Source organism: Pristiophorus japonicus, chromosome 22, assembly GCF_044704955.1.
Source record: "Pristiophorus japonicus isolate sPriJap1 chromosome 22, sPriJap1.hap1, whole genome shotgun sequence".
NCBI lineage: Eukaryota > Metazoa > Chordata > Chondrichthyes > Pristiophoridae > Pristiophorus > Pristiophorus japonicus.
In genome coordinates, this window is record NC_091998.1 from 48,235,507 (window position 1) to 48,258,500 (window position 22,994).

At 49.4% G+C, this 22,994-nt stretch overlaps 1 protein-coding gene across 3 annotated transcripts in view; it reads right to left on the minus strand.

The window, feature by feature from the left end:
* The window catches only part of sema4c (sema domain, immunoglobulin domain (Ig), transmembrane domain (TM) and short cytoplasmic domain, (semaphorin) 4C), a 101,734-nt gene that overhangs the window by 62,086 nt on the left and 16,654 nt on the right, over nt 1-22,994 (minus strand). For all 3 annotated transcript variants that reach the window (XM_070866099.1, XM_070866100.1, XM_070866098.1), the window contains exon 2: nt 19,202-19,392. In XM_070866099.1, the coding sequence (XP_070722200.1) occupies nt 19,202-19,316 (115 nt within the window). In that variant the 5' untranslated portion in view covers nt 19,317-19,392. The remainder of the gene's footprint in view (nt 1-19,201; nt 19,393-22,994) is intronic.

Here is a 22,994-nt window from a genome sequence, read left to right on the forward strand (position 1 = left end):
GCGTACACAAGAATAGAATAGCAGTAGGCGGCCATTTAGCCTGCTCCACCATTCAATAAGATCATGGCTGATCTGATCTTGGCCTCAACTCCACTTCCCTGCCCGCTCCCCATAACCCTTGACTCCTTTATCATTTAAAATGGACGTCTTGGGGTTCAGTGCCCTCGCTTACCCAACCCCAGTGCCCATCCTTCCTCTGCTGAAGGCATGACCCTTGCTGGGGTTCATTACATCACTGCAATGACCTCTGTGTGCATGTACATTGTGAATCCAGCTGTGTGAAAGCTAGGCTTGATCTAGTCCTCATCTAATGACCACTCGTGCACTTTAGCAACATATGATGACGACGGGCAGGAAAAGACCAACTGGTCCGTCAATCATGGCTCACGCTGGAGCATCATGACTAGACGGCCAATAAGAGAAAAAATACCCTGGAAAAATTCCACTCCAACCCCCCTACAGGCCATCGAGACCATTCCAGGTGATCCCACAGGCCATGTTCCAACAGACATCACTGGATGGTGATGAGAGGCTGGAATCTTGGCTGATTTCTCCCCCCGCCCCCCCCCCGACCCACGCCACTAACCCAGGGGTCCAGAGGCAGATTATAGCGCAGCAAGCCCTGCCCGCTGCCCTGCTGGACATTGGCTGGCTGTGCACGGACCAGGGCAGAGTCCGTGAACCTCTGTACGACTCAGTCGCACATGGGGCAGTGCTTTCGTCAAGTGAGGCTCTGAGGGAGCAGAATGGAATATCCCTGACTGCATTGGTTTAGTTACTGTTTCACTTGCACAGTGCACAATGAGATCATTGGAACATGGGTTTGGCAATGAAGCTGAAGGGGTGTGTGCTGCCTCTGGGACTCCCTGTGTTGTTGACCATCTCTCTACAGATGTTACTGCAGCTTCCTGACATCATCTCCTCCACCGCGGAGCCATAACTGAGCAGTCTGGGGAGTGCAACGGAAACCCTAGATCTCCAAAGGATGAAGAGGTGTTTCTCAAACTTCAACACACTCAGGCTCTGCTTTGCAAGAATCCTGCAATCTTGGGGTTAGATAGAGAGTAAAGCTCGCTTTACACTGTCCCATCAAACACTCCCAGGGCAGGTACAGCACGGGGTTAGATACAGAGTAAAGCTCCCTTTATACTGTCCCAAACACTCCCAGGGCAGGTACAGCACGGGTTAGATACAGAGTAAAGCTCCCTCTACACTGTCCCATCAAACACTCCCAGGGCAGGTACAGCACGGGGTTAGATACAGAGTAAAGCTCCCTTTACACTGTCCCATCAAACACTCCCAGGGCAGGTACAGCACGGGGTTAGATACAGAGTAAAGCTCCCTCTACACTGTCCCATCAAACACTCCCAGGGCAGGTACAGCACGGGGTTAGATACAGAGTAAAGCTCCCTTTACACTGTCCCATCAAACACTCCCGAGGCAGGTACAGCACGGGTTAGATACAGAGTAAAGCTCCCTCTACACTGTCCCATCAAACACTCCCAGGGCAGATACAGCATGGGTTAGATACAGAGTAAAGCTCCCTCTACACTGTCCCATCAAACACTCCCAGGGCAGGTACAGCACGGGTTAGATACAGAGTAAAGCTCCCTCTACACTGTCCCATCAAACACTCCCGAGGCAGATACAGCACGGGGTTAGATACAGAGTAAAGCTCCCTCTACTCTGTCCCATCAAACACTCCCAGGGCAGATACAGCATGGGTTAGATACAGAGTAAAGCTCCTTCTACTCTGTCCCATCAAACACTCCCGAGGCAGGTATAGCACGGGTTAGATACAGAGTAAAGCTCCCTCTACACTGTCCCATCAAACACTCCCAGGGCAGGTACAGGGGGTTAGATACAGAGTAAAGCTCCCTCTACACTGTCCCATCAAACACTCCCAGGGCAGGTACAGCATGGGTTAGATACAGAGTAAAGCTCCTTCTACACTGTCCCATCAAACACTCCCAGGGCAGGTACAGCAGAGTAAAGCTGCTGACTCAGTCAGCCATGGCTTAGTGGGCAGCACACTCTGAGTCAGAGGGTTGTGGGTTCAAGTCCCACTCCAGACCTCGAGCACATAAATCTAGGCTGACACTGCAGTGCAGTACTGAGAGTGCGCCGTGCTGTCGGAGCTGCCGTCTTTCAGATGTCAACTGAGGCCCCGCCTGCACTCTCAGGTGGACGTAAAATATCGCACAGCACTATTTTGAAGAACAGCACGGGAGTTCTCCCAGGTGTCCTGGCCAATATTTATCCCTCAATCAACATCACTAAAAAAACATTATTTTAAAAAAATTATCTGGTCATAATCACATTGTCGTTTGTGGGAGCTTGCTGTGCACAAATTGGCTGCCGCGTTTCCTACATTACAACAGTGACTACACTCCAAAAGTACTTCATTGTTTGTAAAGTGCTTTGGGACGTCCTGTGGTCGTGAAAGTCGTTATATATTGGGTGGGGTAGTGCAGTGTGCTGGGAAGATTGAACAGAATTTACAGAACAGAAACAGGCCATGCGGCCCAACCAGTCAATGCCGTGTTTATATGCTCCATATGATCCTCCTCTCCCACTCTACTTCATCTCACCCCATCAGCAGAACCTGCTCATTCCTTTCTGATGTGAAACTGCACCCTAAATGGTTAGTAGCTTCAGCAGAGAGGAGAAAAACATGAGTCCCAAAAAAAAGAACTGCTCCCAGAATGTCTCCAGTGCCATTTTCTTGTACTCACACTGCTGGGAGACGGTGAGCCTGGGGATCTCCGTAGCCAACTTGCTCAAAGAGATGACATCATCGTGGGTGAAGCACTGGATCCCAGGATCCCTGGAGATTCTCAAACAAGAGCTTTCAATTCAGGGAGCAGAACTGGCGCCGTTCCCTCGGAATGCGGGTCGCACCCGAAACTACTCGGAACCTGGAGTGTCTACATCGCTGGAATGGAGATGGCCGTGTTGTGGTGCAGATGGCTTGAGACGTACGAGGACTGAAGACACACGACACGGCCAACTCTCCTCCATGTAGACACTGCAGCTTCCGAGTGGTTGTGCCTTGAAGGTGTCAGCCGTGGCTCAGTGGGCAGCACACTTGCCTCGGAGTCAGAAGGTTGTGGGTTCAAGTCCCACTCTAGGGACTTGAGCACATAAATCTAGGCTGACACTCCCAGTGCAGTGCTGAGGGAATGCCGCACTGTCGGAGGTGCCGTCTTTCAGATGTTAAACTGAGGCCCTGTCTGCTCGCTCAGGTCGACGTAAAAGATCCCACGGCACTTTTTTTTGAAGAAGAGGCGAGTTATCCCTGGAGTCCTGGCCAATATTTATCCCTCAATCAACAAAAATACAGATTATTTCGACAAGGGCATCACAGCCAAGACGGGTAGCAAACTGCGACATATGGAATGGATTCCTTAATGAGGACCCCACAGTACATGAAGGATCAAACCTACCTCACAAACAGTAGGCAACCATCAACCGCCTCAGAACCGGTCAGGGTGGATGCTGCCACCTTCTCCATAGGTGGAAGGTTAAAGCCTCCCCATCATGTGACTGTGGAGCTCCTAATCAGACCCTGGAGCACATCATCGAGCACTGCCCTCAGCGGGAATTCACAGGCAGCCTACAAGATATAGACGCTGTTACACCAGAAGCTTTGGCTCTGGATATCTGACTTGGGTTTTGACGTTTGATTTGATTCGCTACTACCGTACGAGAGAAGAAGAAAACTAAGAATACAACAACTTAGAAAAATCTCATCCGAGCCATGTTGGACTTAAGACTCCTGCCATTTTAATTGAGGGATTACATTCCCTCCCACCACAGCCTGCACTCAGCTCGATGTCTCGGTATGTGAAGGCAACATCCAATTCATGAAGGTCACGGGTTCAATCCCTCCTGTTCAGCACTCGCCACGTTCAACCATACTCAAAGGTTGAGCTGCTGCATTTGGGCTCAGTACTATGTATGAGAGAGGGGCAGCTACTCCTAGCTCTATCTGGTGACCCCCTCCCCCCCCATAATAGAAAATAGGTGCAGGAGTAGGCCATTCGGCCCTTCTAGCCTGCACCGCCATTCAATGAGTTCATGGCTGAACATTCAACTTCAGTACCCCATTCCTGCTTTCTCGCCATACCCCTTGATCCCCCTAGTAGTAAGGACCTCATCTAACTCCTTTTTGAATATATTTAGTGAATTGGCCTCAACAACTTTCTGTGGTAGAGAATTCCACAGGTTCACCACTCTCTGGGTGAAGAAGTTCCTCCGCATCTCGGTCCTAAATGGCTTACCCCTTATCCTTAGGCTGTGACCTCTGGTTCTGGACTTCCCCAACATTGGGAACATTCTTCCTGCATCTAACCTGTCTAACCCCGTCAGAATTTTAAATGTTTCGATGAGGTCCCCTCTCATTCTTCTGAACTCCAGTGAATACAAGCCCAGTTGATCCAGTCTTTCTTGATAGGTCAGTCCCGTCATCCCGGGAATCAGTCTGGTGAACCTTCGCTGCACTCCCTCAATAGCAAGAATGTCCTTCCTCAGGTTAGGAGACCAAAACTGTACACAATACTCCAGGTGTGGCCTCACCAATGCCCTGTACAACTGTAGCAACACCTCCCTGCCCCTGTACTCAAATCCCCTTGCTATGAAGGCCAACATGCCATTTGCTTTCTTAACCGCCTGCTGCACCTGCATGCCAACCTTCAATGACTGATGTACCATGACACCCAGGTCTCTTTGCACCTCCCCTTTTCCTAATCTGTTTAACAATCACACGACACATTACCAGTTCATCCACCAGGCTCACAACATCCTGCCTCATCGTGGTTCCCCTGAACCCAACAGGTTTGTAGAGTTCTTGAGTTTGGAGTGGCTTAGCCAGTCACGTGATGTTGACAAGACTCAATAAAACCCCAGCCCGTTGGGTTCGGGGGATCCACGATGAGGCAGGTGGTTGTGAGCCTGGTGGATGAACCGGTAATGTGCAGTGTGATTGTTAAACCTTTTGCTAATTAACCAACTAGTTCTTAATAGCAATGTGCTGCTATAACTCTTAAGCTAAGAACCCATGAAGCAAATACATTACAGCGCCGAACTCCTGGAACTGCATATTCAGCTGCGGAGGCATCACACAACAGAACTCAATCGTGTCCTCACCCAAACATCCACGCCAACCCTTTCTCGCCCGAATCGTTAGCGGGAGCGAGGAGAACTCTGGTTGGGCCGTCTCCTCTCCCCACCATCCGGAGGCCTGACTGGAGTGCCCCCCCTGCCTGCTGTGCCCACGTTCACCGAATGAAATGTTGGGAGGCAATGAATTGCTGTCGCACTCAGTGCCTGTGTTGGCGCAGTGCGGCATTGCCCTTGTGATGGGCGGGCAGGCACTCTCTGACTGGTACCTGCACTGCACCCAAGCTAGCAGCAATACACCCACTGCTGGAAACACTGGCCGGCTTTAGCTGACTTTGCAACTCACCGGCATATAATAGGGCACCCATATTTTATTCTAATGGGCTACAGCTGTTACTCTATCATGCATGAAATTAGCAGAGAAGCTTTGGAATAAAAAGTACAGAAGAGCTGCCTGCAAGGATCTATTTCTACTCATAATTAGGAGGGCTGGGTGGTGCAGAGGGTTGGACAATAGTCCTTGTCCCTTCTCAATCCAGTTCCCAGCTAGCACGGGCTGACAGCACTGACTGTGGACAAATTTTTGTTTCAGTCGGAAGCCACAGGAACAGAGATCTCCTGATAATTACTGCTTTCTATAGGAGGACCCCCAGAATCTCTCCAATGCAGCCAAACTCCTGGGATGTCATCAAGGGACCTCCTGGAAATGTGCAAAGGAAGATTTACTCTGTCTCTAACCAGTGCTATACCTACCATGGGAGTGTTTGATGGGACAGTGTAGAGGGAGCTTTACTCTGTCTCTAACCAGTGCTGTACCTGCCCTGGGAGTGTTTGATGGGACAGTGTAGAGGGAGCTTTACTCTGTATCTAACCCCGTGTCCTACTTATAGCAATGACATTGTAGAGTACAAAATAAATGGCAAAATAAAATAGAAAGAGAAACCATGAGATGATATTAATGTTTTACTTTTAAAACCCTTCCCCTCCACACACTGTTACTCTGCAACCTCCCAGAATGGAAACAGGAAATATTATTTCCCTGGAGGAAGTTCTGTGCCTGCTATGTGTGTGATGTTACAGTTTAGTTACTCCCTGTTTATGTTATGCTCCCACTGGTTTGGAAGGTCAGCCAGTTCTCCATGCCATTTCTAAGAACATAAGAAATAGGAGCAGGAGTAGGCCATACGGCCCCTCGAGCCTGCTCTGCCATTTAATTAGATCATGGCTGATTTGATCATGGACTCAGCTCCACTTCCCCGCCCACTCCCCATAACCCTTTATTCCCTTATCGCTCAAAAATCTGTCTATATCCACCTTAAATATATTCAATGACCCAGCCTCCACAGCTCTCTGAGATAGAGAATTCCACAGATTTACAACCCTCTGAGAAGAAATTTCTCCTCATCTCAGTTTTAAATGGACGGCCCATTATTCTAAGAGTATGTCCCCTACGAGTGGAAATATCCTCTGTGCAGCCACCTTGTCAAGCCCCCTCATTATCTTAGATCCCCTCTCGTTTGAACTCCAATCTGTATAGGCTGGGGAGCTCAAACCCACCTTTCCTTCTCCTTGGAAAGGTAATCCATGTTGACATTACCCCACCCAAGAAAGCTACTCACTGCTACCCTTTGAACTACCCTCTACTGAACAAAAAGACTTGCATTTATATAGCGCCTTTCACGACGACCGGATGTCTCAAAGAGCTTTACAGCCAATGAAGTACTTTTGGAGTGTAGTCACTGTTGTAATGTGGGAAACGGGGCAGCCATTTTGTGCACAGCAAGCTCCCACAAACAGCAATGTGATAATGACCAGATAATCTGTTTTTGTGATGTTGATTGAGGAATAAATATTGGCCCCAGAACACCGGGGATATCTACCCTGCTGCTCTTCAAAATAGTGCCATGGGATCTTTTACGACCATCCGAGAAGGCGGTCGGGGCCTCGGTTTAACATCTCACCCGAAAGACGGCACCTCCGACAGTGCAGCATTCCTTCAGCGTTGCACTGAAACGTCAGCCTAGATTTATGTGCTCAAGTCTCTTTGACTTTATGATCGGACTTGCTGCAGTTATCCATCACCTTACAAGTTCGGGCCTAATTAACATCATCATCATAGGCAGTCCCTCAGAATCGAGGAAGACTTGCTTCCACTCTTAAAAATGAGTCCTTAGGTGGCTGAACAGTCCAATACGAGAACCACAGTCCCAGTCACAGGTGGGACAAATAGTCATTGAGGGAAAGGGTAGGTGGGACTGGTTTGCCGCACGCTCTTTCCGCTGCCTGCGCTTGGTTTCTGCATGCTCTCGACGATGACACTCGAGGTGCTCAGCGCCCTCCCGGATGCACTTCCTCCACTTAGGGCGGTCTTTGGCCAGGGTGTTGGTGGGATGTTGCACTTTATCAGGGAGGCTTTGTGGGTGTCCTTGTAACGTTTCCTCTGCCCACCTTTGGCTCGTTTGCCGTGAAGGAGTTCCGAGTAGAGCACTTGCTTTGGGAGTCTCGTGTCTGGCATGCGGACAATGTGGCCCGCCCAGCGGAGCTGAACAAGTATGGTCAGTGCTTCAATGCTGGCCCCAACCCTCTTCTCAACCTTCCTCGCTTCCATGCTCCACCTCACAGTCAACAAGCTCCCCGCTTGAATGCAACTAAACTACAGAACCAGTGGGATCCTGTTCAACCTTCGCCGTCTCCAAGCCAGGTCCAAGACCACCCCAATGTCCGGCGTCGAGCTACAGTACGCGGACAACGCCTGCGTCTGCGCACATACAGACGCTGAACTCCAGGACATAGTCGACGTATTTACTGAAGCGTACGAAAGCATGTGCCTTACGTTAAACATCCGTAAGACAAAAGGTCCTCCACCAGCCTGTCCTCACCGCACAGCGCTGCCCCCCAATCATCAGCAACAACTTACACTTATAATAGCGTCTTTAACGTCGCAAAACATTCCACGGCCCTTTACTGGAGCAAAGTCTGAGCCACATTAGGAGGCATTGGGTAGGTCTTAAGGAGCGTCTTAAAAGGAGGCGAAGTAGAGAGGCGTTTTTTGGCAGGGTCGCCTCATTGATAATCTTACTTTGTTGCAACACACCTCTTGTACCCTTTGGTGAGTCATCTGCTATTGCTTCGGACAACTCTAAAACCTTTCATCTGGCTTCAATCACTTCTAAACGCCAACGCCACACTGCATTCATTATCTACTTTCCTCTCCAATTGCTCCATCTGCGCTGTAGATTGACGGGATTGGATGAATGTTTCCATTCCTGCGGCACTCTCCTCTCTCTCCCACTCGGTTCCTTCCTCGTATCAATAACCTCCTCCTACACCCGGCATCTGAAGCCACTCAAGTCGTTCGCTGATCATTTCAATCTGCCGTTCACCGACGGGGCCTGCTGACTGCATAGCCACAGCACGCACAACCGTTCCCTCTCACATCATCATCATCATCATAGGCCGTCCCTCGGAATCAAGGAAGACTTGCTTCCACTCCTAAAGTGAGTTGTTTGGTGGCTGAACAGTCCAATACGAGAGCCACAGACCCTATCGCAGGTGGGACAGACATTCGTCGGGGGAAGGGGATGGGGGGGGGGGGGGTGGCTGTAGCTCTGATTTACCGCACGCTCCTTCCGCTGCCTGCGCCTGGCCTCTTCACGCTCGCGGCGTTGAGATTCGAAGAGCTTAGCGCCCTCCCGGATGCACTTTCTTCACCTAGGGCGGTCTTCGGCCAGGATCTCCCAGGTGTCAGTGGTGATGTCACACTTCACCAGGGAGACTTTGAGGGTGTCCTTGTAACATTTCCGCTGCCCACCTTTGGCTCGTTTGCCATGAAGGAGCTCCGCCTAGAGCAATTGCTTAGGGAGTTTCGTGTCTGGCATGCGAACGAAGTGGCTGTGATATATTCACAGAGCACAGCACATACAGCTTCCTAACATGGCAGGTAGCTCTCTCGGAAGTCTCCGGAATCTGCCTGGTTCTGTTTATTATTAACCCTGCACTTGCAGTACACAGTACGTCCACATCGAGTGTGGAGCTACAAACATTACAAGCTTATAGACATTACAGTGGCCTGCCCAGCGAAGCTGATCGAGTGTAGTCAGTGCTTCAATGCTGGGGATGTTAGCCTGGGCGAGGACACTGATGTTGGTACGTCTGTCCTCCCAGGGGATTTGCATGATCTTGCGAGACATCGTTGATGATATAGCTCCAGCGACTTGATGTGTCTTCTGTACATCGTCCATGCCTCTTGATCCATACAGGAGGGCGGGTATTACTACAGCCCTGTAGACCATGAGCTTTTGGAGGTAGGTTTGAGGGCCTGGTCTTCGAACACTCTTTTCCTCAGGCGGCCGAAGGCTGCACTGGTGCACTAGAGGCGATGTTGAATCTCCACATCAGTGTCTGCCTTTGGTTGACAAGAGGCTCCCGAGGTATGGAAAATGGTCCACGTTGTCGAGGGCCGCGCCATGAATCTTGATGACGGGTGGTGGGGGGGGCAGTGCTGTGCGGTGAGGACAGGCTGGGGGAGGACCTTTGTCTTACGGATGTTAAGCGTAAGGCCCATGCTTTCATATGCCTCAGTGAATATATCGACTATATCCTGGAGTTCAGCCTCTGTGTGAGCAGACGCAGGCGTCGTCCGCGTACTGCAGCTCAACGACGGAGCTTGGGGTGGTCTTGGACCTGGCCTGGAGACGGTGAAGGTTAAACAGCTTCCCACTGGTTCTGTAGTTTAGTTCCTCTCCAGCGGGGAGCTTGTTGACTGAGGTGGAGCATGGCAGCGAGGAAGATTGAGAAGTGGGTTGGGGCGATGACGCAGCCCTGTTTGACCCCGGTCCGAACGTGAATTGGGTCTGTGATGGATCCGCTGGTAAGGATCACGGCCTGCATGTCGTCGTGGAGCAGGAAAAGGATGTTGACAAACTTTCGGGGCATCCAAAACGGAGGACGCTCCATAAGCCCTCACGGTTGACACTGTAAAAGGCCTTTGTGAGACCGAAAAAGGCCATGTATAAGGGCTGGCCCTGCTCCCTGCATTTTTCCTGCAACTGTCGTGCTGCAAAGATCATGTCCTTTGTTCCCCGTAGGGGACGAAATCCGCACTGTGATTCCAGGAGAAGGCGATTGAGGAGAACTCTAGCGACAACCTTCCCAGTGGTTGAGAGCAGAGAGATTCCCCTGCAGTTGCCGCAGTCAGATTTGTTCCCCTTTTTAAAAATGGACATGATCACTGCATCGGAAATCTCCCGGCATGCTTTCCTCCCTCAGAGAGATGAGGTCATGTATCTGTGTTAATAGCACCTCTCCGCCATATTTTAACGCCCCAGCAGGAATTCCATCCGCACCCGTAGCCTTGTTATTCTTGAGCTGTTTTATGGCTTTGCCGACCTCGTGCAGCGTTGGGGTTTCACCGAGGTGGTGGTGGGTCGCATGCTGCGGGATGGAGTTGAAAACACTCAAGTCACAGGCAGAGTCTCGATTGAGGAAATCTTCAAATTGCTCCTTCCAGCGGGCCCCGACAGCTTCGGTGTCCTTCAGGAGTGTTTCCCAGTTCTTGGCCAGGAGTGGGGTGGAGCCTTGGGAGTTTGGACCGTAGGTGGCCTTGGCTGCGATGAAGAATCCTCGCACATCATCGTTGTCGGCCAGCTGCTGTATCTCCTGTGCTTCCTCCATCCACCACCTGTTCTTTAGGTCCCGGGTTTTTTGTTGGACCTCAGCCTTGAGCCATCTGTAACGTTGCTCTGCAGCTCCCGAGTTGGGTTGTTACTTGAGATTCAGAAATGCTCTGCCCTTATGATCTATTAGTTCTTGGATCCCCTGATCAGGACTGGTTTGATGAAAATGGTGTTTGCTGGTTGAGTGACCAAGTGTCTCTTCACAGGCACTGGTTATGGAGGGCAGACCAAGCGCTGTGGGCATTGAGCGTCTCAGGGTCATCAAGGCATGCCAGAATGGCTGTGAGGCGCTGGCTGTATAGGGCTCTCTTAGCTGGGTCTTTGAGTGCCCCGGTATTAACTTTTTTGCGGCACTGCTTCCACTGCCCTCTGCGCTTTGGGGCTATGTTAATATTGATGACGGATCAGATTTGGTTTAGAGGGGATTTGAGGGGAAATTTCTTCACCCAGAGGGTGGAGGAGGCTGGAACTAATCACAACCTTTCCCTCTCACATCATCTCCGCCTGCAAACCCTTCACTAGAGAAGTGAAGAGCATCATCGTTCAGTTCTTCAAAGATATAGTAGTCTCAATTTATTTGAAACAGGTTAACCTCTAATTGGAAAACATGGGTACTTTTCTCCGTCGCTCTTTGCCGGTTGAATGGACTACGATTGCCCTTACCTTCAATGGCTCCATCTGTGGTCCTGCGCTTTCTGTTGGCATTCTTGGTTTACATCACCTCCTCTAACCGTAATTATAACTTCCATGTTTAAAACACTGGTTAGGCCACAGCTGGAGTACTGCGTGCAGTTCTGGTCACCACATTACAGGGAAGATGTGATTGCACTAGAGAGGTTACAGAGGCAATTGACAAGGATGTTGCCTGGACTGGGAAATTTTAGCAATGAGGAAAGACTGGATACACTGGGTTTGTTTTCTTTGGGACAGAGGAGGCCGTAGGGAGAACTTATTGGGGTGCATAAAATTATGAGAGGCCTAGGTGGATAGGAAGGACCTATTTGCCTTAGCAGAGTGTTCAACAACCAGGGGGCATAGATTTCAAGTAATTTGTAGGAGGTTTGGAGGGGATTTGAGGGGAAATGTCTTCACCCAGAGGGTGGTGGGGGTCTGGAACTCACTGCCTGAAAGGGTGGTAGAGGCAGAAACCCTCACCACATTTAAAAATTAATTGGCTGTGCCGTAACCTACAGGGCTGCAGACCAAGAGCTGGAAAGTGGGATTATGGATAGCTCTTTGGGGGCCGGCACAGACACGATGGGCCGAATGGCCTCTTTCCGTGCTGTAAATTTCTATGATTCTATGATGTCTCCTCCGTTGCTGAGCAGCTTGAAGAACCTCTCGTGCCAAACACTTCTTTTCTCCTTTACCACTCAGACTTCGATATTACTCCCGTAACAAACGGGAAACGGGTTTTAAAAAAAAGTACCAAAATCAAAATGGCATAATCAATGCAAGTACCACTGACGGTAACCTTTGGAGGGTTCTGGAGACACCACAATCCTGGCACGGAGTTGTTCAGACTTAGAGAAAGATAAATAGAAACGAAGACTTGCATTTATATAGCGCCTTTCACGACCACTGGACGTCTTAAAGCGCGTCACAATCAACTAAGTACTTTTGGAGTGTAGTCACCGTTCTAATGTGGGAAACGCGGCAGGCATTCTGCGCACAGCAAGCTCCCACACACAATGTGATAATGACCAGATAATCTGTTTTTGTGATGGTGATTGAGGGATGAATATTGGCCAGGAGACCGGGGATAACTCCCTTGCTCTTTTTTGAAATAGTGCCACGGGTTCTTTTACGTCCTCGCCTCGAGTGCGCCTCGGCTTAATGTCTTATCCGAAAGACGGCACCTCTGACAGCGCAGCAGTCCCTCAGCACTGCACTGGGAGTGTCAGCCTAGATTTATGTGCAGATGGGCAAAATATGAGGCGGAATTCCCTCCGGTCCGCTATCGGGGTTGCAACAGTTAACGGAAATGACACAAGACCCATTGCCGATTAGTAGTCGGCCCCAGTAGGAAGCAGATGTTTGCTGACTGAGGGGGATGTACGACCCTGGGTCAGCGTGTGGTCATGTTGTAGCACGGACATGGATGCACTCGCCAACCACCTGCATCTGATGCAAGCACTGGGTCTTCTGAGCTCATTGTCCGCGGCTAAACAGCAGCACCGGTCCCCACACCAGCTTTCGGAGTGAGTACCACTGCGCGCAACGGGGATGCATTCCTGCACTGACATTGAGAGATCAGGAGTTAGAGGCCACAGCTTGCAACCCCCATAGCCGGAATAGCAGCAGGAAGGAGCTGGGGAGCAGAGAGAGGGGAGTGAGTGGGAGAGAAACAGAGTAGGAGGAGTATAGAGAGAAGAGAAGAGAGAAGAGAAGACAGTAATGAGGAGTAGAGTCAGAAAAGGAGACCAGAGAGAGAGAGAGAGAGACCAGAGAGAGAGAGAGAGAGACCAGAGAGAGAGAGAGAGAGACCAGAGAGAGAGAGAGAGAGAGAGAGAGAGAGAGAGAGAGAGAGAGAGAGAGAGAGAGACCAGAGAGAGAGAGAGAGAGAGAGAGACCAGAGAGAGAGAGAGACCAGAGAGAGAGAGAGAGAGACCAGAGAGAGAGAGAGAGAGACCAGAGAGAGAAGAGAGAAAGAGAGACCAGAGAGAGAGCGAGAGAGAGAGACCAGAGAGAGAGAGAGAGAGAGAGAGAGAGAGACCAGAGAGAGAGAGAGAGAGAGAGAGAGACCAGAGAGAGAGAGAGAGAGAGAGAGAGAGAGAGACCAGAGAGAGAGAGACCAGAGAGAGAGAGAGAGAGAGAGAGACCAGAGAGAGAGAGAGAGACCAGAGAGAGAGAGAGAGAGAGACCAGAGAGAGAGAGAGAGAGAGAGAGAGAGAGACCAGAGAGAGAAGAGAGAAAGAGAGACCAGAGAGAGAGCGAGAGAGAGAGACCAGAGAGAGACCAGAGAGAGACCAGAGAGAGACCAGAGAGAGAGAGAGAGAGACCAGAGAGAGAGACCAGAGAGAGAGACCAGAGAGAGAGACCAGAGAGAGAATGAGAGAGGAGAGAGCAGAGAGAGAGAAAAAAAAAGAAAAGGAGACGGAGAAAGCGTGAGCGAGAGCGAGGGAACGCAAAGAGAGAGAGAGGGAACGCAAAGAGAGAGAGCGAGGGAACGCAAGCGAAAGAGAAAGAAAAAGACTTGCATTTATATAGCACCTTTCAGAACTATCGGACTCCTGAAAGGACTTTACAGCCAATGAAGTACTTTTGAAGTGTAGTCACTGTTGTAATGTGGGAAACACGGCAGCCAATTTGTGCACAGCAAGCTCCAGCAAACAGCAATGTGATAATGACCAGATAATCTGTTTTTGTTATGTTGTTTGAGGGATTGGCCAGGGAACGGAAAGAGACATGGAGGGAGGGAGGGAGAAGGAGAGAGAGAGAGAGAGAGAGAGAGAGAGAGAGCGAGAGAGACACACACACACACACACACACACACACACACACACACACACACACACACAGAGTAAAATGGGATCGGGTGATATGGCGAGACCGTGGGGCAGATTGGGCTTTTAATGACCTTTTCCTGTTCCTAATAATTACCTGCATATACCTTCCTAAATTAAAGCCACCTGCTTCACATCTTGCACCTTATTAAGGAACTTTTCGTGCAGAAAGCAAACCTCTGGGGTCAGAAAATCAGCTCAGTATTTGTCCGAGGGACCTACCCTGAAGGTCACTCACAAACTTAAACAACAAAGCTGACCAACTCCAACCCAGAGCTGGACTAACTGGATCAGCAGGAGAAGCCTGCACCTCCTGTCCACAAACACAGGGCAGCCCATATTCAGACACTATTTCGGTTCCCAGGAAATTATATTCTTTGCTTATAATTGCAGTCCTGCACTCAAAAACTGGCACAGAAGCTTTATAATTTGTGACGCTTCGGAGATTACTACAGTGTATAAAAATGGATCTGCATTCAACTAATGCAGAGCACGGACTGGGGAAACAAAGAAACATAGAAAATAGGTGCAGGAATACACCATTCCTTCGAGCCTGCACCACCATTCAATATGATCATGGCTGATCATGCAACTTCAGTACCCCACTCCTGCCTTCTCTCCATACCCCTTGATCACTTTAGCCATAAGGGCCACATCTAACTCCCTTTTGAATATATCCAATGAACTGGCCTCAACAACTTTCTGCGGTAGAGAATTCCACAGGTTCACAATTCTCTGAGTGAAGAAGTTTCTCCTCATTTTGGTCCTAAATGGCTTACCCCTGATCCTTAGACTGTGACCCCTGGTTCTGGACTTCCCCAACATCGGGAACATTCTTCCTGAATCTAAACTGTCAGAATTTTATATGTTTCTATGAGATCCCGTCTCATGCTTCGAAATTCCAGTGAATATAAGCCTAGTTGATCCAGTCTTTCTTCATATGTCAGTCTTGGGGGGGTGCGGGGGCAGGGGCGCTCGACCTGAAGGAAGGTTTTAAAGAGAGACCCTTCTTTCCTCTATTCAGTGCTGACTGCTGCTTCTTGGCCTTGTTTATACTCAGTCAGAGTCAGGGTTGGGCAGTTCACAATGCCACAGGAGGAGCAGAGGCAGAAACCCGATTGGAGATTGGATCTCAGCTCAAGGAGTGGCTTAGCCAGTCACGTGACATCCACAAGACTCAATAAAACCCCCAACATTTTGGGTCTAGGCCATCCACGATGAGGTATGCAGTTGTGAGCCTGGTGGATGAACTGGTAATGTGTAATGTGATTGTTAAACCTTTTGCTAATAAACCAACTAGTTCTCAATAGCAACGTGTTGCTATGAATTCTTCAGCAAGGGACCCAGGAAGCAAATACATTACATCGGGGGGGGGGGGGGGGGGGTAACTGGAGACCCCAAAATCCACGTGCTGAGCACAGTGGAACCAAGATCTGTGCCCACCCTGCTCCGTGGCACTGAACAGCAGTGAGCTGGCACATCTGCCAGCCAGGTAATACGAACACCACGCCAGCTGACACAGCGAGATAACAACCGCCTGCTGACACCCCACCCCCACATGCCCGCCACTGGTCAAATAGCCGACTGCAACTACCGCTCTATCTTCGAACGTCACTAAGAATGGCCACTTGGGAAGAGTTGCCAGAAGCAAGCCACAGTACCCGGTCTCGCACACGACTGGGAGGTCACAATCAACTAACAGCTGAATCCAACCCCTGCAGTCACTTGTGAACACACGTGACTGCAGGGGTTGGATGCTGCGGTTATTCGCATCCCGACTGAATCGAGTTCATTCCGTTAGTCGGCCTTTGTTTCTGCTGATGTTAATAATCCTTCAACTAGGCTGGAGTTTAATATTTTGATATTTCAAGTAACAGTGTGTCGATATTTGATGTCTCCAAGGTAAGAGGAGACTAATTGATGTCCGGTTACTGACTGCTCCATTTTTGATCGGGGCGGAGGAGCATTGAGAGATCGGGGCCCAGGAGCGATGTGATCGGCTCGGACAGAGAGAGGGAGAATGAAATTATTTCAGCAGCAACAGATAAAAGGACTCGAGGACTGGGTTTCAATCAAACAACTGGCCCGTGCTGCCGCAGGGTCCTCGGCTCTTCTGGCCACGAACTCACGCCTCTCCTGGGCCCCGTCATTCCACGATCCTGTCAGGGAAATTTGATGGATATTTCTACGATATAGACTGACCCACCTGGTAATGTAAACCCGTGTTGAACAATGATGTGCAGACCAGTCCCAGTTCGGAAGTGTTGTTTTCATGTTCCCATTTTCCTGCCCTGTTGGCAGCAGTAGTAAAACTCTCTGGTCTGGATTGTGTGTTGGAGCAGGAATTGGATCTGCTCCAGAACCATTCTCTAAACGTGTCAAACACAGGTGGCAGCAGGAAGGGGTTCCACCACCCTTTCGGGCAGTGCGTTCCAAATCATAATTCGCTGGAGGTAAAAAAATAGATATTCCCATCTCCCCCAATAAAACTTTGGCCAATCGCCTTATTTACTCGATCAAAACCCTTCATGATTTTGAATACCTCTATCAAAACCCCCTTATCTTTCTTTGCTCCAAGGAGAACAATGCCAGCTTTTCTAATCTCTCCCCATAACTGAAGTTGCTCATCACCAGTACCATTCCAGTAAATTTGCACCTTTTCCAAATAATTTATTTTTAGAAAAACCTTGGCAGGAACTCCTGCCCAACCCCAAAGGCAGGTAGGATAATCAGCGTGCTAAACTTTGTTTCCATATCCCATTTTTTTTTTTGAAGACTTCACATCAGCGTTAACAGTATCTAGTTCATGAAAATCCCTTCTCTTTTCAAAAGCAGCGAGCTCCAACGCCCTCTCGCAGTTGTGGAGCTTGGCGTGCTGAGGGAGCTAAACTCTTGCCTCTAGATACCATCCATTACCCAGCAGTGCCCTGGCACGACTTCATTCCAACTGTGCCTGATAATCGACCTCTCTCACACATTGGCTCGATTGCTTTGGAGGCAGTTCAGAGAAGGTTCACTCGGTTGATCCCGGAGATGAGGGGGTTGACTTATGAGGAATGGTGGAGTAGGTTGGGCCTCTACTCGTTGGAATTCAGAAGAACGAGAGGTGATCTTATCCGAAACGTATAAGATTATGAGGGGGCTTGACAAGGTGGATGCAGAGAGGATGTTTCCACTGATGGGGGAGACTAGAACTAGAGAGCATGATCTTAGAATAAGGGGCCGCCCATTTAAAACTGAGATGAGGAGAAATTTCTTCTCTCAGAGGGTTGTTAATCTGTGAAATTCGCTGCCTCAGAGAGCTGTGGAAGCTGGGACATTGAATAAATTTAAGACAGAAATAGTTTCTTAAACGATAAGGGGTTAAGGGGTTATGGGGAGCGGACAGGGAAGTGAAGCTGAGTCCATGATCAGATCAGCCTTGATCTTACTGAATGGCGGAGCAGGCTCAAGGGGCCATATGGTCAACTCCTGTTCCTATTTCTTACGTTCTTATGTTCTTATAACTATCCCAGCCAGGTCTCCGACTGAAGATCAGTGATTGGCACTGTTACTGCTCCATTTCCAGAGGAGGCAGGAATGGGAGGGAATGCTTTCAATGATCAACACTCCATCAAGGTAGCCAATTTGCAGAGAAGGTTTTCTCATTATATAAATGAGGGTGATGCATGCAAGTATGTTCCCTTCCTGTTTAACTTCCTTCTCCATCCTTCCCATCTACAAAATGCGAACACATAGATAATCCATACAACCCCACCCTTCTTTTATTCCTCCATGAAAACTGCTTTCAAGGACTCCATTTCCTCTTTTGTGCCAAAGCATTTTCCCTCAACAACTCGAAAAAGCCCAAGTCACTGCACAGACTTAAATCTCGCTCCCACGCCTGGAGGAGATTCCTGCAGAATATCACTCGCACATTTGAAGAGACGCCTGTCTAATCTCTCTCGCATCCCTACGCAGGATATAAGAATAACTACTAGGGGGTCAAGAGGTATGGCGAAAAAGCAGGAATGGGGTACTGAAGTTGCATGTTCTGCCATGAACTCATGAACTCATTGAATGGCGGTGCAGGCTAGAAGGGCCGAATGGCCTACTCCTGCACCTATTTTCTATGTTTCTATGTTTCTATAAGCTGGAGACCCCAAGGTGGGCTTTACTTTATTCCCCGTGTCACACACACACTTACTTTCTTGGCCCCAATTTATTGATGCAACTATGGTGTGTGCTCTTCTGATCTTCTAAACTCCAATGCGCTCCTCCTCCTTGCATCCTCACTACTGTTGGAAGTCAAAACTCAATGTGCTGTCTACCTCAGGCCACTCTCTCCTTCTCCAACTGAGTCTATCCCAAGACATCATCCCTCTGGAACTCCACACCTCGCGCAGCCCTCCCGCCTCCCCCATTGACATGTTTTTTTTAAATCCAGGCTTGGCGTCATCTAATCAGTGCTGCCTGATTGAGATCATCTCCTCTATTTTTAACCTGGCTGATGTCTTGCATTCTGAGCACACAGGTTTACATAAGAATTAGGAGCAGGAGTAGGCCGTATGGCCCCCTCGAGCCTGCTCCGCCATGCAATAAGGTCACGGATCACCATCGACTTCAGCACTTCCCTGCCTGATTGCCCTAGCATCCAAAAATCCATCTCACCTTTGAATATACTCAACGACTGAGCATCCACAGCCCTCTGGGGCAGAGAATTCCAAAGATTCACCGCCCACGGACTGAAGAAGTTCCTCAGTTATTGTTTTCTTTTCGTATATAAACAGATTTCTTTCCAACTTCCCCAAATATGGGTTTGGGCTCCTGCCCAAGGGGTGAGGTCATCTGTGAGGCCTTAAATAAAAAAAAACGTACAAACATTCGATGCAGAAAGACAGGCTCCCAGGCTCCACTCACCATTGTGGCTCACGGTCTTGCGCGGCACTGTATTCCAGCCAGTGGCCTGGGCGAGCTGAAGGAGTGCCATGATCAGCACACTGCGGGCGAGGGGACAGGATCCGCCACTGGCCATCTCTTCCGTCCCTCCAGGGAGCCCTTTATGGTCTCGGTCTATCCTTCGATGCTCCCTCAAAACGTTCTGGTCACCACTGCAACAGTTAGGAAAACAGGAGGTGAGTTCTGGGTGATGATCTCGCCCGCTGTCCCAACAGCGCAGTGACTGCGGAGTGGGAAACGGGTGAGTACCAACTGAGAGAAAGGACGGGGAAAGATTTTGGGTTGAAATTGTTTTTTTTTTTAAATTAACGACGCCCGTTACCGCCAGCGATGAGCGGCAAACGGGCGGCAAAGATCTACCGTCGGCAGTAAAATGCTGTCCGCACCGCCAGGGAAATTCAGTTGGGGTCGAGGCGCCAAGGAGGTTACGCTGCACCGTCTAACGCCACCGACGCGGTGACGTCATCCCGCGCACAACGCCCCCTTGGCGCCGCTCCCGCGATATTTGCTTTCAATGCCGGCCTCCCAGGCAGGCGCTCGTACAGCCTGAAAAAAAGTGGTCAAAGCACAGCGGGTCTCGGACGCAATCTCCCAGAGAGCACGGTCAGTGTTCTTACCCATTTATTTATTTCTGCATTTTTCCTTCAGTTGTAACAGTGGGGAAGTGTGTGTGTGTGCGCGGGCCGGAGAAATTTGAGTTTGTTTTTCCTTCCAGTTTTTTTTCCACCTAGCATGGCGGCAGCCTCCCGTTGTGGGCCTCCTGAGCTCCTGCCCGAGGGGGAGTGTGCAACACCACCTTTTAGCGCTGCTCTCTCATCTTTGGGCGTTAAAACTGAATTTGGCAATTTGAGCCTGCACCCAACACCTGGCGGTTAAATCAGCTCTCAGGTGGTGGCACCGCCTCAAAAACAGCCATAACCAATTTCGACCCCTCAATATCTAAATGGGAAGGTCCATCGAGCCCGTCCCATGATGCCACGGTGCAACCTTGTGCCCAATCGCTTCCCACATCTCCCGGTCACACAATAACTTAGGAGAGACAAAGAGGAAATCAAAGAAAGAGTCATACAGCACAGAAGGAGGACATTCAGCATCATCGTGTCCCGTGCCTGCTCATTGGTAGAGCTCTCCAATTAGTCCCACTCCCCCCTGCTCTTTCCCCATTGCCCTGCGAATATTTCCTTTACAAGTATTTATCCAACTACCATTTGAAAGTTACTACTGAATCAGCTTCCACCACCCTTTCAGGCAGTGCATCCAGATCATAGCTCGCTGAGGTAAAAAAAAATATTCCCATCTCCCCCAATGAAACTTTGGCCAATCGCCTTATTTACTCGACCAAAGCCCTTCATGATTTTGCACACCTCTATCAAGACCCCCTTATCTTTCTTTGTTCCAAGGAGAACAATGCCAGCTTTTCTAATCCCTCCCCATACCTGAAGTCGCTCATCACCAGTACCAGTCCAGTAAATTTGCACCTTTTCCAAATAAATTTGTTTTTTAGTTAAAATCTTGGCAGGGAACTCCTGTCCAACTCCAGGAGCCAGAGTAACCCAATGTTCCGATGGCCAGCCACCCCACATAACAAATAGGAGCAGGAGTCGGCCAACTGGCCCCTCGAGCCTGTGCCACCATTCAATAAGATCATGGCTGATCCGATCATGGACTCAGCTCCACTTCCCCGCCCGCTCCCCCATAACCATTTACTCCCTTTTCACTCAAAAATCTGTCGATCTCCGCCTTAAATATATTCAATGACCCAGCCTCCACAGCTCTCTGGGGCAGAGAATTCCACAGATTTACAGCCCTCCGAGAAGAAATTCCTCCTCATCTCAGTTTTAAATGGGCGACCCCTTATTTTGAGACTACGTCCCCTAGTTTTAGTTGCCCCCATGAGTGGAACTATCCTCTCTGCCTCCTCATTATCTTAGAAGTTTCAATAAGATCACCTCTCATTCTTCTGAACCCCAATGTGTATCGACCCAACCTACCCTCATAAGTCAACTCCCTCATCTCCGAAATGAACCTTCTCCGAACAGCCTCCAATGCAAGTATATCCTTTCTTAAATATGGATATACTTGCATTTTCCAAATGGAAACTGCCCCTTCGTTCAAGTACTTGTCCAGCAGTCCCAGTGCCACCCTATGGGTCTCAGTGCTGGCCTGCAATTAAACTGCCCTCTTGGGTCTGCTCGGTACAGAGCCACTCCAGGTGGCACCTCCAGTCACCGGACCCTTGGACTTTGAATCAATGGTGCTGTCAGGGCGAGGCAGCGAGGTCTGAGAGACAACACGCAGACAGGTGCGGGCTCGGTAAACATTACGATCAGTCCCCAGCTCAGCCAATCCCGAATCCCAATTGAGCACTCTATGACAAGCGAATGAATCCACAGCAGTGAGATCACTCCTATCATTAGGCCCCTCGTCCTTTGCAACATGGTGAGCAGGTCCCAGAGGAATCGCATCATTCCTCCCCAGTCGCCATGGCGTATTGCAGGTATGTTAGATCATGGCCTGTTCCCAATTACATCATCTCGATGCTCCGATGGGGAATCCGCAATTGCCCCAGAATTCATAGCGTGTCGCAGCACGGTGGCCCACCAGCCTTATAATGAGCATGGGGAGTTCCAAATAGAAATAGCTGAATAAAACTCACAGGCCTGTAAAAGGTCCACTGGGCAAATGTTAAAGAGTGTACAGCATAGAAACAGGGTCATTCAGCCCAACAGATCCATGCCAGCATTTATGCTCCACATGAGCCCCCTCCCACCCCATCAGCTCATCCCTTTCTCCCTCGTGTTTATCCAGCTGCCACTTAAATCCATCGATACTATTCGCCTCAACCACTCCCTGTGCTAGCGAGTTTCACATTCTCACCCGGTCTCTGGGCAAAGAGGTTTCTCCTCAATTCCCTATTGGATTTATTACTGACTATCTTATATTTATGGCCTCTACTTTTGGATTTCTCCATAAGTGGCAACACCTTCTCTACATCTACTCTATAAAACATTTCCATAACTCTTAAAGACTAAGGTCACCCCTCAGTCTTCTATTTTCCAGAGAAAAAAGCCCAGCCTGTTCACCCTTTCCTGATGGGTATATCCTCTCAGTTCCGCGATTATTCTTGGGAATCTATTTTCCCCACAGTCTCCAATGTCGCTATAGGCTTTTTATAACATAGAGCCCAGAACTGTGCATGGTACTCCAAGTGTGGTCTAACCAAGGTTCTATATAAGTTTAACATAACTTCTCTTATTTTAATTCTGGACCTCTAGAAATGAACCCCAGCGCTTGGCTTGCTTTCTTTGTGACCTTATTAATCTGTGTTGCTACTTTTAGTGATGGGCACCTGTACCCCCAGATCCCTTTGCTCCTCTAGCCTAATAGGATTCTTATTATACAATGTACCTCTGCGCAATACAGACTACGATGGTCATTCACGCCACACAAGTACCAGCCAATGACCATCTCCAACAAGCGAGACTCCAACACCTCTTCACATTCAATGGCATTACTATTGACGAATCCGCCACCATCAACATCCTGGGCCTCACCATGGACTAGAAACTTAACTGGACTAGCCACATAAATACTTTGGCAGCAAGAGTAGGTCAGAGGCTGGGTATTCTGCAGTGAGTGTCTCACCACCTGACTCCCCAAAGCCATTCCACCATCTACAAGGCACAAGTCAGGAGTGTGATGGAATATTCTCCACAAGAAGCTCGACATCATCCAGGGCAAAGCAGCCCGCTTG